At 49.9% G+C, this 16,895-nt stretch overlaps 1 protein-coding gene across 2 annotated transcripts in view; it reads right to left on the bottom strand.

Annotated features, from left to right (window-relative positions):
* SDK2 (sidekick cell adhesion molecule 2) overlaps positions 1-16,895 on the bottom strand; it is a 256,319-nt gene that overhangs the window by 59,648 nt on the left and 179,776 nt on the right. For both annotated transcript variants that reach the window (XM_055408686.2, XM_055408687.2), the window contains exons 13-18: positions 10,201-10,377; positions 9,856-9,992; positions 9,190-9,337; positions 4,986-5,126; positions 3,058-3,239; positions 1,850-1,965 (exon numbers count right to left, since the gene is read on the bottom strand). In XM_055408686.2, the coding sequence (XP_055264661.2) occupies positions 1,850-1,965; positions 3,058-3,239; positions 4,986-5,126; positions 9,190-9,337; positions 9,856-9,992; positions 10,201-10,377 (901 nt within the window). The remainder of the gene's footprint in view (positions 1-1,849; positions 1,966-3,057; positions 3,240-4,985; positions 5,127-9,189; positions 9,338-9,855; positions 9,993-10,200; positions 10,378-16,895) is intronic.

The following is a 16,895-nucleotide window of genomic DNA, read 5'->3' as shown; positions in this document are numbered from 1 at the left end:
TTCCCGCTGACTTTCATGGAGCAGGGAGTGGGTGCTGGGCACCGCCCAGACCTGGGAATCATGTGGGCTTCCGTGGCCTCCTCTGGCTCTGGCACATGATGGGTCTCCTGCACTAACTGTCCCGGCCACTGAGCTGGTCTCCTTGGCTCTCTGGGAGCCATTTGCCTTAGAAGTTTGCAGCCCAGGGCTCCCCAGGGTGGAAGGAAACTTAGAGTCGGCAACAAGAAGCTAATTGTTCCCAGCTCAGCTCCTCTGCACGATTCGCGCCTCCCCCTTCCCTCCCCTGCCGCCCCCCAGGGTCCCAATTAAGAGGTTTCTCCAGCCAGCCAGCACTGCTGGAGAAAGCTGCAGCCTTGGCCCAGGAAGGCCGGCTCGGCCTCAGTGATGCGCCCTCCCGGGAGGAAGATGCCCCGGCTGGAGTGTGTCCCAACCCAGACCCTCCCTCCTTTGTGCCGTGCCGTGCCAAGTGGCTTCAGTCGTGTCCGACTCTGCGACCCCATGGACTGCAGCCCGCCAGGCTCCTCTGTCCGTGGGATTCTCCAGGTAAGAATCCTGGAGTGGGTCGCCATGCCCTCCTCCAGGGGATCTTCCCAACCCAGAGACGGAACCTGCGTCTCGTGTCTCCTGAACCGCAGGCGGGTTCTTTACCACTGAGCCACCTGGGAAGCACCCCTCCTTTGTTTACCAGCAGAAAAACTCTCTCAGTGATTTAATCTCAGTCTCTTCCTATCCAGCCACCTTGAACTTGAAGCAATAAAGGCTGAGACTGCAGGTCCTAGAAACACTCTTGGTTGTTGCACATGGGTGGTTTGAGAATGTTCTGGAAGTGTCTGCGGTCACCGCCAGGTTGCCAGATCCCTGGACTCCAAGCCAGAGCCCGAAGTTCTCTCCCCTTCACGGCCGGCTTCCTGGTGACACGTGTCACCACCCCCCAGCCCCTGTGCTGACTGCCTGCGTGAGGACACAGAGAAGGCGGTCGTCTGCATACCAAGGAGAGAAGCCTCAGACAGAACCAACCCTGAGGACACCGGGACCTCAGACTTCTGGCTTCCAGAACTTTCAGGGGATACAGTTCTGGCGTTTAAGCCGCCCAGACCGTGGTACTGCGTGAGGACAGTCCAAGCAGCAAGTCCACCTCCACTCCTATTTCTAGCGTTTCCCTAAAGCTTGTTAGGTGTTTGCCATTCAGCTCAAAAAATTACAAATATCCTCATTTAATCCCCACATAACCCCAAAGAATAAAAATTAGCATCATTTTCATGCACAAATGAGGGAACAGGATGTATCTTGCTTTCCCAGCAGCTAGATGTGCATAGAGTCGGGCTCAGTAAATATTTACTGAAGGAAGGGTGCTCAGACGGACTATCGCACCCGTCCAGGGAGCCAGTGAGAGGCAGAGCCAGGACTCTAATCCAGGCTCTGAGTCCTCGTCCAGCCCTTAAACACACGAGGCGGGGTCAAGTACGGTCCAAGGACTTGAACGCTCCCCTTAGCTCACGGCTCAGGGGTAAGAAGCGCGTTTTAGATTTTTCTGATGGGGCCATGGCTCTGTGGAGGGCCCGAGCCTGTAACAAACTTGGTTTTGTTTCTAACCCAGTCTCACTGAGACTGCGCTATTGCACCTGGTCACAGACAGGTCAAGGTCTGTGCTGCCTGGGCCTGGACGTGGACTTGGGGACGGCCGGAGGCATTCTGCCCTGATCACGCACATGTCCTCTGTTTGGCCTGAACCAGTGATTTCAGAAACAGCGGGGATGTCCTCCTGCACCCTCCCTGGCCAGCTTCCCTCCTCTCCAGCCTGCGTTCTCCTTACAGGCTTCCATCCAGGACCGGGGAAGACCTCACGTACCTTGTAGCCCTGGTTGATGCCGTTGATGAACTGGGGGCTGGGGGCATTCCAGGTGAAGCGGATGGTCGTGGAGTTGGTGGCTTCGGCGTGCACGTTGCCTGGAGGGACTGTGGGGACTGGGGGAGAGCAGAGAGGTGGGGGTGTGGGTGGAGGGGCCACCGTCTGTCTGTCTGTCTGGCCCAGGGAAGCACAGGAAACACACGAGGTCTGCAGACACAACTTGACACCGCTCCCACCCCGCCATGGAGACTTGAGATGCTCTCTTGCTGTAGACTGCCTGTGTGCTTATTTGCTAAGTCGAGTCTGACTCTTTGTGACCCATGGACTGTAGCCCGCCAGGCTCCTCTGTCCATGGGATTCTCCAGGCAAGAAAACTGGAGTGGGTTGTCATTCCCTTCTCCAGGGGATCTTCCCAACCCAGGGATCGAAACAGCGTCTCCTGCTTAGCAGGTGGATTCTTTACCACTGAGCCACCTGGGAAGCTTCTGTAGATTAGTTTGGGTTTAATAAAACCGGTCTGGCCCATTTCACAGGATGCCCATAAATACAAGTGATGAATCGGAAAATGCTCAGGGTGGTTTTTAGGTACAACGCTAAATGTAAGCTGTTTCATGATCCAGTTAATGGGAAACTTTGAAGAAGGTCCCTGTGCCCCCAAAGCCTCTGCCTTCCAACCTCTTCATCTTCTCCTCCATCCTCCCGCCCTACAGGGTAACTGGGCACAGCGTGCAACAGCCTGCTGCTGCTGCTGCTAAGTCGCTTCAGTCGTGTCCGACTCTGTGCGACCCCACAGACGGCAGCCCACCAGGCTCCCCCATCCCTGGGATTCTGCAGTCAAGAACACTGGAGTGGGTTGCCATTGCCTTCTCTGGTGCAATAGCCTGGGGTTGGATAAAACAGGCAACGTAGTAGAGGCAGTCAGGACTGGTGGTGCTGCTGCTCAGTCGCTCAGTCCTGTCCGAATCTTTGTGACTCCTCGGACTGTAGCCCTCCAGGCTCCTCTGTCCATGGGATTTCCCCAGACAGTGATAGTCTAGTGGGTAGCCATTTCCTTCTCCAGGGGATCTTCCCAACCCAGGGATCAAACCCAGACCTCCTGCCCTGCAGGCAGACTCTGTACCGTCTGAGCCGCCGGGGAAGCCCATGTCAGGACTGGGCGAACACAGGGTCCCAGTACAGGAGGGGCAGCGGGCTCTGTCCCCACTCACCCCCCTGCAGCGTCCACTCGCTGACTCTGCTGCTGTAGACGCCCAGCCCGGCGCTGTTGTAGGCGGCCACCTCGATCTCGTAGTTGGTCCAGATGATGAGGTCCTCGAGCAGCAGGTTGTTGACGTCGGCATCCGTGATGTTCTTATACTGGTACCCGACAGGAAGCCCGGCCAGGCAGTACCTGAGGGGAGAAAGCCAGGATGCCAAGGATGAGACTCAGCCTGCGTGGTCCCGTGTCCAGGAAGCTGTCTGTGATGGCGGAAATGGTCCACATCCGTGCTGTCCAATCGGGTAGCTGCTGGGCACCTGAGATGTGCTTAAGTGTAACTGAGGAATTACATTTGTCATTTAATTTCTTTTTATTAATTTAAATAGTTGCAAGTGACCAGAGGCTACCCTGCTGGATAACACAGGTCTAGGGGATGTGTCTGGACTATTGTTTTTGATGGGGGAGGAGGACGCTGAGAGCTCCTGGGACGATCTCACTGGTCTCAGCTTTGAGAGGTCATTGATGGGACAGTGGTGTCCAAACCTTGGGCAGATTTTCCTTCTTGCTCTAGGAGAATGGCTCCTGCTTTTGACAGCCACTCACTTTGGTGGAGACAAAAAGGCCTGAGGCTACCTGCTCTACCAAGTTCCACCCTCCACTGGGAAAAAGAACACAGGGTAATAAAGAAATGGGATCTGAACAGGCGCATTTTGGAGGATGGATAGCTCACAGGAGAACCACAGTGCACACATACTTTCGATTCTAATTATCAGGGAATTCGAGGCCCCAAATTATTTTGATTCATCGCGAAACCCCGCATCAGTGGTTCTCAAAGCCTTCGTGTGCATTAAGGACCCCTGAAAAGCTTGTCAAAACACAGCTTGCTGGGCTTACCCCAAAGTTCTCCACTCAGTAGTTCAGGGGTGGGACCTGAGAATTTTCATTCCTATCTAGTTCTCAAGTGATACTGACACTGCTGGTCCAGGGACCACACTGAGAACTGCTGCCCTTTAGAGTCACCAGAAAACCCACAACACAGTTAACTGATTATGGAATAGCCAAACTAATAATAACTGATAACAGAATAGCCAAACCAGTAATAACTTCTTCCAAAATTAGGGGTTATCAATGCTGTGAGTGTTTAGGAAAGAGACATAGGAAGTTGCCTAGCATTGTGCAACCAGCCAGAGTTCAGGATATTGATGAGAGTTCTCAGTAGTTTCAAATAACAGGCTAAAATTTTCTGAATACCAAATTTTAGTTACAACTTAATAATACGCTTTTAGGTTACCAATAAGGAGCCTGGTGGCCTACAGTCCATGGATTTGCAGAGCTGGACGCAACTGAGCGACTAATACCTTCACTTTTTCAAAGTGTCCACAGTCAAACTGAAAAATAAAAGGCTATAAAACTGGGCTTCATTTTGCTGAAAAGACCAAAGAAAGGAATTCCACTATTTTTTTGGCCGTGCCATGCAGTATGTTGGATCTTAATTCCCTGACCAGGGATCAAACCCACGGCCCCTGCAGTAGAAGCACAGAGTCTTAACCACTGGACCGCCACGGAAGTCCCCAGATTTCCACTTTTTAACCTTTCTTGGCCAAGTAGTTTGCCCACTGGGGAAACCTGGCCTCGGAGAGTTACTGATGTCTGACAGACTTGCCCATCCATACAGCCTTAAGGAGACTTCACTGTATCTCCTCTCTCACCATTCCTATTGGTTTCCAAGGCCCTCACTGCTGGAAGTTCTTCTGGATGTCTAGCCTCAATCCTTCCTAGCAGAGGGTAGGCATTTCTTGTCTGGTCCTTGTTAAGATAGAGAAGGACCTGCCACGAACCTGCTCTATTTTCCAACCCACTCCCGACCCTCCCCACCTCTGTCTCCTTGAGTCTGGGTGGCCCCTTCTCTTCCCTGCTGTCCCTGGGATGGACGCCTACCTGATGATGTAGCCCTTGAGGACACCATTCTGGTGGCTCTCAGGAGGCGGCTGCCACTGGATCATGATGGACTGGTTGGTCCGGCCACTGGCGATGACGTTCTGTGGAGGGGCTGTGGGCGGCTCTTCAGGAAGGGAGACCCTGGAAAATACCAAGGACAGACAGGTCTTTTCACTCCTTGTCTGACGGCAAACACAGAAGTTTAAAGGGAGAGGATGAGGCCCCAGCCCTACTCTGTCCCTGCAGACCCTATGCAATTGCTGTGTGCCTTTGGGTAAGTCACTTAACCTCTCCGAGCTTGCTTCTTTATCTGAAAAAGCTGTATAATAAAGCTCCATTTGTCTGCCTTATAAAGTGGTTGAAGCTTGCATGACGCAATGTCTTTTCAAAACACTCCTTGTTGGCAGATTGTCGTTCAGTCGCTAAGTCACGGCAGACCCTTCACGATCCCATGGAACATAGCCTGCCAGGCTCCACGGGGTTCTCCAGGCAAGAATCTGGGAGTGGGTTGCCATTTCCTCCTCCAGGGGATCTTCCCGACCCAGGGATTGAACCTGTGTCTCCTGCATTGGCAGGCGGGTTCTTTATCACTGAGCCACCAGGGAAGTCCCTGGAAAGTATTTGCTGGGGGTCGAGGGATACAGGCCTGGGTTTCCTATTTGTCCAAGAAGCTGCCGTCAAGGCTGGTGGAGGTCATGAGTGTTCGAAAATTTTAGAAGCAGAAGCGTTTAAAACACTCACTTCCCCATTACCAGCTGGTGGTGGACTCGAAACAGGCTTCCTTTACTAACCAGCTGGGCCCTGACTGGGACGCAGCAGGCCGGGCGGGGTGAAAGTTTGAGCCCTCCTCCGACCCTGCACCCTGAAGCCGGGGGCTACTATATTTCTTTCTCTGGCATGACCCGGTAATGCAGCGTTCCACCTCCGTGCATTTTCCACATAACTGACAGGCGTCCACAAACAGCAAGAGTGAATTATTGCTGATGATGCCTTCCCCTCTTTATGTTTTTGTTCCCTGGTGGGATAGCGTTTCTAAAATGTACCGCACCCTCCTACGTCTTTGTGCAGCCCGGAGTGAGGGTAATGTAAGCTTTTTCCGTGTGACTCAGGGGCCGTTAGGATGCAGATTCAGTAGGAAGATGAATCAGTGTTACTAAGGGAAGCCTGAATGACTGGAGAAGTTACAGGATGGTTTCTCTACACTTCGGGGCTTCCTGTTATCGGGAGTTTGTAGCTCTGAAAGGTGGGGTCTCTGTTTACTTTGTTCTCTGCACCACCTCTCATGGTCCAAACGTGGCCTGGCCCAGAGTAGATGCTCAATGAACAGTGAGTGAGGGCCCTCTCTGGTGGTTCAGGTTATGAATCTACTTTCCAATGCAGGGGATACAGGTTCGATCCCCGGTCAGGGAACTAGGATCCCATGTGCCTTGGGGCAACTAGAGAGGAGCCTGAGGACGGAAAGGAGAGATCCCAGGGCCACAACTAAGGCCTGCTGTAGCAAGAAAATAAAAAGAATAATTGCAACAAAACAAAACAAAAACGGTGAATGCCTAAATTCTCCATGCCAGGCTGTTATCTGCCACTTTTTCCTCCTGCTAGAGGGTCACACCTCAACGGCATCGTGCTCATAAAAGCCAGAAGGCCTCAAGCTCACGGGAGCTGTAGGGAGACCACAATGACCGATTTAACCTGGCTACACATCTAAGAGCAAAGTGCACGCGTGGCTCCCTTAGCAAATATTATGACTGCTGATTTCTGGGCTCTCAATTCTGCTCCATTGACCTGTATGTCTATTTTTTTTTGTGTGTGGATGTGCCGCCCGGCTTGTAGCATGTTAGTTCCCTGAACAGGGATTGAACCCAGTCCGTGGCAGTGAAAGTGCTGAGTCCTAACCACTCAGGGAATGCCCTATGTGTCTAGTTTTAGAAGACTGGCATACTGTTTCGGTGACTATAGCTTTGTAGTATAGTTTGGAATCAAGAAGTATGATGCCTCTGGCTCTCTGCTTTGTTCCAAGGATTGTTTTGGGTATTCAGGGTTTTTTTGTGGCTCTATACAAATTTCAGGATCGTTTTTTCTGTTTCTGTGAAAAATGCCATTGGAATTGTGATAGGGATGGCATTGGCTCAATAGATGGCCTAGGGTGATATGGACATTTTAACAATATGAACTCTTCTCAATGGGGAAAGGACAGTCTCTTCAATAAATGATATTGGGAAAATTGGAAAACCACATGCAGAAGAAGGTAACTGGACCCCTATCTTACACCACTCACAAAAAAATTTTTTTAACTTGAAATGGATTAAAGACAAACTTAAGACCTGAAACTATAAAACTCCTAGACTAAAACATAGGGGGAAAGCTCCTTGGCATTGGTCTTGGCAGCAATTTCCTGGATATGGTATCAAAAACACAAGTAACAGAACAAAAACATAAGCAGGACTATATCAAACTAAAAAACATCTACACAGCAAAAGAAACAACAAGACGAAAAGGCAACCTACAGAATGAGAACATATTTGCAAACCATGTATCTGATAAGGGGCTAATATCCAAAATATATAAAGAACTCCTACACTCAGTAGCCAAACACTAAACATCCGATAGAAAAAAAATGCACAAATGGGCTGCACATTTTTTTCCAAAAAAGACAAATGAATGACCAATAGGTCCATGGAAGCATGCTCAACATCACAAATAAACAGGGAAATGCAAATCAAAACTACAGTGAGGTATCACCTTATACCCAACAGAGTGGCTATTATCCAAAAGACAAGAGATAACAAATGTTAGCAAGGATGTGGCTAAAAGGAACCCTTTAAGCTGGTGGGAAGATAAATTGGTCTAGAGACTATGGAAAACAGCACAGAGGTTCCTTCTGCCCCAAATTAGAAGCAGTACTACAATCCAGCTATCCAGAGGATCTCAAAAGTGCATCTGCACCCCTGTATCCACTGCAGCGCTGTTGACAGCAACCAAGAGATGAAACCAACTGAAATGCCCATCGAGGAACAAATGGTTAAGGAAGATGTAACACAGCTACGCAATGAAGTATTTTCCAGCCGTGAGAAAGAAACTCTGCCATCTGCAACAATACGGATGGGCCAGAGGACAGTGTGCTCAATGAAGGCAGTCAGCAGAGAAAGACAAGTGCTGCGTGACCTCACTGCTGCGTGACCTCACTGCTGCGTGCAGTCTGAACGAGCCAAGCTCAGAGAAACAGGAGAGCAGTGATTAACAGGGGCTGGGGGTTGAGGGAAGGGGGAGATGCTGTTCAGAAGGTGTAAACTTGCAGAGGTAAGAGTAACCAGTTCTGGGGAAAGAATGCACGCCTGGTGATTACAGCTAATGACACTGCATTACACCCTTGGAGGTTGCTAAGAGAGGGGATTTTAAATGTTCTCATGACGAAAAAGAAACGGTAATTATGTGACGGGATGGGGGTGTCAGCTAACACCACAGGGGTAACCATTTTGCCATAAGGAGTGTTCAAACCACACTGCACGTCTCAAACTTATAACGTGTTTCATGCCCATGATATCTCAATCTATCTGCAAAAATATAAACATTTTTAAAAAGAGAGCAAAGCACACAGCTTTGGGGCATGGGACTGGGGGTCACTGTCATTCTGACCGGATGTCTCCTTTCTCACTAGGGGATGCTGCTTGCCCTACGGGGATCTAGGTGGGTAGAATGTGCCTCCTATATATAAGTAGGTATTAGAGTGGATGAACTATGCTGCTGTTCAATTGTTGTCATTTTTTAAAAAAGGCTTGTTGAAGGCTTCATGGGGTCTGAGCCATGCAAGCATTGCACACGGAGATCCCAGGAGGTCCTCGGTGACTCTGGAACTTCACTCACACTTAGCGATGGGGATGTGGAGCAGAATGGGGTGAGTGTTGGAACTTGTGCAGCTCACAGAGAGACACATAGCTCAACCGGATTAGTGCTTATCCCTTGCCAGGCACTGCTCACAGCCCTTCACTCGTACGCCTGAGTTTATTCTGCCTCCCTGTGAGACCGGTGTCAGAACAGTTACCCCCATCCTGCAGATGCACAAACTGAGGCCTCAAGGGGTCTGAGAGGAGCCATCAGGACACGCCCGGCAGCCGGGGCCCCACGCCACAGTGGTTTTGGCAGCAGGTGGCCCCACCCGGCCCCCGCCCTCCATTGGAGCCCCCGATGCCCACCCTGCACCCCTCACCTCTCCGTGTCCTTGCTGAACTGTCCCTTCCCCACGTCATTGACAGCGCAAAGACGGAACTGGTAGGATCGTGCAGGGACCAAGCCCTTGACCATCACGGAAGTAGCTTCAGGGTCCACGCTGGCCAGGAGCACCGTCCAGGGGGCATCTGCCGGGACAGAGGGTGGAGGCAGCGGTGGGCACCTTGGGGGACATGCTCCCTCCTGCACTCCCCGCAGCACTCCAGCCTCATACTTAATACCTTCCGCCCAGCTTGGTCCAGTAGAGACTGGCCATGTCACTTTTCTGGGTCCTCTTAGCCTGCGTGTCCCAGGGTTGGAGGATACTGACTGGGGACGGAGCTGGGCTCATGGGAACTGAGATGCATTTGGCTTTTCAATCCTTTATTTCCCCCTCAAACTGATGAGCAAACTTTTGTACTTAAAACACCTTTCAAGTGATGCCTGCTAATTTGGGAGCTCACAGCTTGGGGGTGGAGCATAAGGAGAAATAAGAAGAAAACTAATGCCCGGGGTCTGGGGGACTTCTGGGTGCCGGGCTCCGCGTCTAGCAAGTGCCTCACCCCACTCCCTGCTCACAGCTCGCGGGGAGGCGGACGCCGGCTCCGCACGGGGAAGCGGGCCGCCCTGCCTGCGCTGGGTGCGGGGGGTGGGCGCGGACCCTTACTGTTCTCCGACATCTCCAGGACGTAGCGGATCAGCGGGCTGTTGCCGTCGAAGGGCTTGCCCCACGTCAGGTTGATGGCCCTCCTCTCCGAGGTGCTGAGGGTCGCCACGGGGTGCTCGGGGGCGTGGGGCAGCTGCCTGGAGGAGACAGACGCCGTGGGCCCCCCGGGGGTCTCGAGTCAGGGGCCTGACGTCCGGCGCTCGGCCCCCAGCCAAGCCCTCGGGCCGTCTACCCGGAGGCTGAGCGCCGGCTTTGGAGCCCGCCCGGCCACGGCCGCCACCCCCGCCCTGGACGGGGTCCCCCTGGGCCGGGAGAGGCCGGGGGTGCTGGGTGGGCCGCCCTCACCTCACGCGCAGGTGCGCGCCGCGGGAGTCGTTGCCGCCGGCCGAGAGCACCCGGCAGGTGTAGGTGCCGATGTCCCCGGACCAGGTCTGCGAGATGTGCAGGGAGCCGTTCCTGTCCAGGCGGACGCGGGGGTTGCCGTCCGTGCTCAGCGCGCCGCCGTCTTTCTCCCAGACGAACCTGAGACGGGAGGCGCTGCTCAGCAGAGCCGCGGGCCCGGCGGGGCGGGCCCGGAGCGGGACCACAGGTCAGCATCCAGCGTCCACGCCTTCAGTTCAGGTCCAGGCCCCAGCCTGGTGGCTTCTGACCGGAAGCCACCGGCAGGCCGCACAGAGTGGGCACGAGCTATTCCCCCAAAGAGGTTAAAAGATTACGGCTGGAAAAAGCATGAACGCTTCCGCCCAGACTACATTTGGGAACTGGTTTTATGAAGACAACCATCACATCAATGCATCACTGTGACAAATTGACCTCAGTGTCCAAAAAAAAATCACTTTAGCTTTGGTCAGTCAGTACAAAGGGGGACTTGAGAAATTACACACATGCCCGCGCCTGACAGTGAGAAATGCCTGCTCTGGATTTGTTCTGGAGGAGACTCAAAAATTGTCATCAACACACACAGGCTGCCAGCTCCTGGGAGGACGCTGGGCGGCTGCCCCCCAGGGAAGGTGGGTCAGGGCAACCAGGGTGGGGGCTGGGCTGGGGCTCTTTGCAAATAAGCCATCAGTCGATTAGTGTGGGGACAGGGACTGTCTATACAGCCCTAGAACTCTCTGGGTTTAGGGAGGGTGAGATGGCTGGAGAGAATGAGCCTGTACTATTTTTAACTTAAAGTTTAAAAAAAAAAATCAGAAAACTAGCAAGTACAGATGAGAAAAGAGTAGGAAAAAAAGAGAAAATTCAACAGTTTTCCCCTATTCTTGTTCAGTCGTGTCTGAGTCTTAGTGGCTCCATGGACTGCAGCACGCCAGGCTTCCCTGTCCTTCACTGTCTCCTGGAGTTTACTCAAACTCATGTCCATTGAGTCGGTGATGCCATCTAACCATCTCGTCCTCTGTCGTCCCCTTCTCCTCCTGACTTCAATCTTTCCCAGCATTGGGGTCTTTTCCAACAAGTCGGCTCTTCACATCAGGTGGGCAAAGTACTGCAGCTTCAGCTCCAGCATCAGCCCTTCTCATGGATATTCAGGGTTGGCATTTGAGGGTAAACCTTCCAGACGCTTCTCTCCTGGCCCCCTGGGCAGTTACAACAGTGGTAGTAGGTTCTGGGCTTGAATGTTCCCTGGCCACTTACTGGTGTTGCGGTCCTGGGGATGTTTATCAAATACGGTGTGCCTCACTTTTCTCGTCTGTCATATGATGGAAGAAATACCATCCACCCCATAGGGTTGCCGTAAGGACTGTGTGAGTTAGTATAAAATATGGGAGTAGTGCTGGAAATATGGTGATTGATAGAAGTTATGATATATGTTTACCCATACAGTACATTTTGAGCATAAATAATACCTAGCTGCTGCTGTATAGCACAGGGAGCTCAGCTCGGTTCTCTGTGGTGATCTAGAGGGAGGGTGGGCCAGGGTGGGGGGTGAGCAGGCATTCCAAGAAGGAGGGGACATATGTAGACGTATCGCTGATTCACTTTGTTGTACAGCAGAAGCCAACACAACATTGTAAAGCAATTATACTCCAATAAAAAAAAAAAGAACAATACCTAGCTATTCATCCATCCTGATTTTAAAGCTCCCATTTCCACCCAAGACGATATCATAAATTCCATTTAATGTGACATTTCTTCACCATGGTTCACTTGGCTGCATAGTACTTCAAATAATCATTCCTCTGTAATTGATCCTGTAATGATGGGCATCCAATTTACCTCGTTTTCTTTCTTTTTAAAATAAAATTTTTTTTGGCCACATCACATAGCCCGTGGGACCTTAGTCCCCAGCCAAGTATCAAACCTGCATCCTCTGCACTGGAGGCAGGGAGTCTCAACCACAGGACAGTCAGAGAAGTCCCTAGCTCCTTGTTTTCTGATCTTACAGCTAATGCTGTGATGAACACCTCTATGGCAAAATATTTGCCACATTCTAAATCACTTTCTCGTGTATAAATTCTCAGCAGTAAATCACTGAGTTAAATGTTAAGGGTTTTTATACATATTTTTCAAATCACCAAAAGTGATCACCATCAGTTCATCTCTTTTGTCTAGAGAAGGATCATCCTCACGGGCACTGACGGGATAGGTAGAATTTTACTTAAAAGTGAATCTAGCTCCAGAGGGTAATGCCTGCTTACGAAACAACCTGTGACAAGCAGACACACTCTGTCCAAGATACCATGCATTAGGAAGCATCTATCGCTACCTGAGTTTGTGCCAAAACAACTGAGCCTGAATCTAAAGATCAGCTTGTTGTTTAGTCACTAAGTTTCATCCGACTCTTTGTGACAGCATGGACTGTAGCCTGCCAGGCTCCTCTATCCATGGGATTTCCCAGGGAAGAACACTGGAGCGGATTACCATTTCCTAACTCCAGGGCATCTTCCCAGACCAAGGGTTGAACCCACATCTCCTGCATTGCAGGCGGATTCTTTACTGCTGAGCCACCAGAGAAACCCCCATGATCAATTACTTAAATCTAATCAGAAATACAAGGGATAGAAGAAGAGAACCATAGCATGAAAAAGATGCTGGCCAAATCCAGATGTGGGCTATTCTACAGCAAGGATACTCGGCAAATTATGGCCCACTGCTGGCTTGTGTAAATAAAGTTTTATTGGAACACACGCACAGATACACACCCATTTATTTGCAGATTGCTTATGACTGCTTTCGAACTGCAGACACAGAAGTGAGAAGCTGTGACAAAGACTCTATGTCCCTCAAAGCCTAAAATATTTACTTTCTGGCTCTTTATAGAAAACATTTGAGGATGTTTCTCCTGTAGAACCTGGTTTATCCAACTTATTAAGTGCATGAAAACAAGACAAAAATGAAAACCAAAATAAAGACAAAAATAAAAATAAAGGGTACCATGTCGAATAAAAGAGATGCAGAAACTAAACGCAATGGGTAGACCCTGTTTAAACCCTGAGTTAAACTAACTCTGTGTACAAAGGCTCTTTAAGACGCTCATGGTGGCTGAAACACGGGCTGGTGTCAGAGGAAACCAAGGAATCGTTCACTGTCTTCAGTGTGAGAGCGGACATGGCTGTTATGTTTAAAGAAAAGTCCTTTTTAGTAAGAAATGCACATAGACATATCTAAGGGTGAAACTGCAGTTTTGAAATTTGCTTTTGAAAAAGATTTGCAATTAAAAAAAAGCGTGGGGAAGAGTCACGAGACAAGACGGGCAAATGCGGATGATCGCTGAGGCTGAGAGGTAGTACAGAAGGACTGAGGATGCAATTCTCTCTTCTTCGGGGTATGTTTTAAAACTTTCATAAGAGAATGTTAAAAAAAGAACCCATCAGTCCTTTTAACTCGGGGGACATTTTCCCCCAAAAAATCCATAAAGATATAGCTGGCTATTAAGCAATTTTGATGAGTGTTTTTTAGCTTTAAATAATATTAGATAGTCCTCAGGAAACAGAAGATGTGCAAAAATATTTAGTTATAAGGGCATTCAGAATGATATTTCTTAATATTAGCAACAATTCAGAAATAATCAAATTACCCAGCGTTAGAGAATTGGTGAGATACATTATGGGGGCGTCCACACAGCGGAGGACGGAACACTCATATAATTGCGTTTACTCAGAAATATTTATTGACAGAACAAGAGGTTCGTGACAGGCTCTTGAGGGAAAAAGCAGAGGAGAACACAGCATGTTTAGTTTCTCCAAATGGCGTTCAAATATCACTATTGCTAATGGAAGGAAAGTGCAAGTGTTAGTCGCTCAGCCGTGTCTGACTCTCTGTGACCCCATGAACTACAGCCCCCCTAGGCTCCTCTGTCCATGGGATTCTCCAGGCAAGAATACTGGAGTGGGTTGTCATTCCTTTCTCCAGGGGCTCTTGACCCAGGGATTGAACCCGGGTCTGAACCACCAGGGAAGCCCAATGGAAGGAAACACAGATCAATCTTCTTTTCTACTTCTTCTCTCTCAATCCCTCCCCATTTTCTTTGGCTTATCTGCATTTTTTATATACCCCCCAAATGGAAATCTGTTAGCTGAATAATAAAATATTGTAACAATATTGATTAAGAATGGACTGTTCATCTTATGTACAAAACATGAACAGACGCACAGACTTAATGACGAATTTACAGTTGCCAGGGGAAGGGTAGGAGGGATAGTTAGGGGGTTTGGGATGGACAGGTGCACGCTGCTATATGTAAAATGCATAACCAACATAGCACAGGGAGGTCATGCTCAATGTTATGGGGCAACCTGGATGGGAGGGGAGTTTGGGGGAGGATGGATACGTGTGTGTACGGCTGAGTCCCTTTGCTGTCCATCTGAAACTATCACAACACTGTCAGTTGGCTACACTCTAATATAAAATAAAAAAAGTGGACTGTCCAGATTCAGTCTAGATCTGGGTTCAGATACTGACTGGAAGCAACTCTGGAGGCTTTTCATGCTGGGACCTACACGTGCCCAGCGTGCCTCCCCTGGACCCGTTATTTATTCTGAGGACACATAACCAGGATTAAGTGGCTACCACTTTAGTCTGATCTGGTCATTCAAATCCTTTCCAGTCTGTCTGCTCAGGGAACCCCTGGTATGTTTCCTGCAGCCAGAACAGGGACTCTAAATCTGGCTGCACATCCAAGACACCGTGGGGACTTCTACAAATACTTAAGTCTGGGGGCCCCTCCCACCCCTAAGACTCCCCTCCCCTCGGCGATGGAAGACAGACGAGGGCGGGAGATGTGGCAGTGCCAGTTGGGGGTGAGGGGCCGACTCCGTTCTCTCCCGCATCTAGAAAAGACTGCCCTAGGAGGGCAAGTCCATTCTGAGGCGAGGTCCCCTCCAGTAAACTGAAAGCATGATTCTCCATCCGTAGTTCACTGGGGGTCCTGGAATGTGGGCCTACAGATACATTGCAAGGGGTCCCTGAATCTCTTTGTTCACAGGACTTGTCCAGAGTACGAATAAAATGTGCAAGCATTTCCCAAGTATTTGTAGATAACATTTTAATAAATAAAATACCAATTTTTAAAAAGTGTGACTCAATTAACAGAGTTTTGTTACGATAAAAATTTTCAAGTAACGGATGCTAACTTGATAGCAACTATTTCTGTGAGTGTCTGAGGCCCACGGCTGTGTTCCACGGGGGTAATGTGTGGGTTCTCTTGGAACACATTTTTACAGTTAGTATATTAATGTTTCACAACACTGATAAACCCTGGGATCAGCAGGGTCTGGATTATTTGATGGCCACGTTCTAACTACACCTACGTGCTTTCAGGGCTCATGTCTGTGTTTCTGTGGTATCACATGATGACTGGCCAGAGGGCCGACGTTCACTGTTTAATGAGGTGTTTCTTTAAGTGGGGCCTGAGACAGAGCCTCTGAGAAAGGGTGTGGATTTAAAAGTCTAGTATCCTTGGATGTATGGTGCAGCCACCTTGGAAACAGTAGGGAGGTTCCCTAGGAAACTAAAAATAGAGCTAGCACATGCGCCAGCAATTCCACTCCTGGGCGCATATCCAGACAAAACTCTAATTCAAAAAGACGCACATGCCCCAGTGTTCACAGCAGCACTGTTTACAACAGCCAAGACACGGAAGCGACCTAAATGTCCATCAGTGGGAATGATGGATAAGGAAGATGTGGTACATATATCCAAGGGGACACCGCTCGGCCACAAGAAAGAACGAAATGGTGCCGTTTACAGCAACGTGGATGCAGTTAGAGGTGATCATACTAAGTGAAGTAAGTCAGAAAGACAAACTCAGATATGACATGATGGCACTTAAATGTGGAATCTAAAACAGGACACGAATGAGCCTGTCTGTGAAACAGAGACTCAGGCACAGAGGGTTAGACTGGTTGCCAAGGACGGGGGGTGGTTGGGGGAGGAATGGGGTGGGAGGCTGGGATTAGCAGACGTAAGCTTTTATACATAGAGTGGAAAAGCAACAAGTCCACTGTACAGCACAGAGAACTATATTCCAAATCCTGTAATAAACCATAACGGAAAAGAATATTATTTTAGAAAAGAATGCGTATATATGCGTAGAACTGAATCACTGCTGTGCACCAGGAGTTAACGCAACACTATGAATCAACTGTACTTCAGTAAAAATAAAGGGAAAGAAGGCAAATATGAATATCAAGAAATAAAGCCTAGTACCCTTGGCTTCCTGGGGTCCCACTTGGCACGGCCCTTCGGCCATATGCCTAGTGGCCACCAGGTGGCGCCCCAGGACGCACTTGGGTCCCACGCGGCGCAGCCGTGACTCCAAGGGGCTTCCTTCACTGCCTGGCCGGCCAAGCTACCTGCCAGGGGCTTCAGCGGTGATGTTGCCCATAGAATAGAAGCAGCACGAGGGAGCATTTATTTCTAAGGAAGCAGTTACTTTTTTTTTTTAAACTCAGCATCCAAAGCTCAAGAGAGTCTGAAGGGGCTATTTTCTCCCAGTTCTGGCTCAGAAACCTTGCCCAGCGATGGCCCAGGAAGTGTCCCTGTGCCCCGCCTGGCGGGTTCCCAGCTTGCAGGCCTGTCTTGGCTGCTCCCCATGCTCC

This window comes from Moschus berezovskii, chromosome 20 (assembly GCF_049115385.1).
Source record: "Moschus berezovskii isolate FMDL1 chromosome 20, NW_MosBer_1.0, whole genome shotgun sequence".
NCBI lineage: Eukaryota > Metazoa > Chordata > Mammalia > Artiodactyla > Moschidae > Moschus > Moschus berezovskii.
Note: the sequence above shows the minus strand (reverse complement) of the source record. Positions and strands in the feature narration are given on the sequence as shown.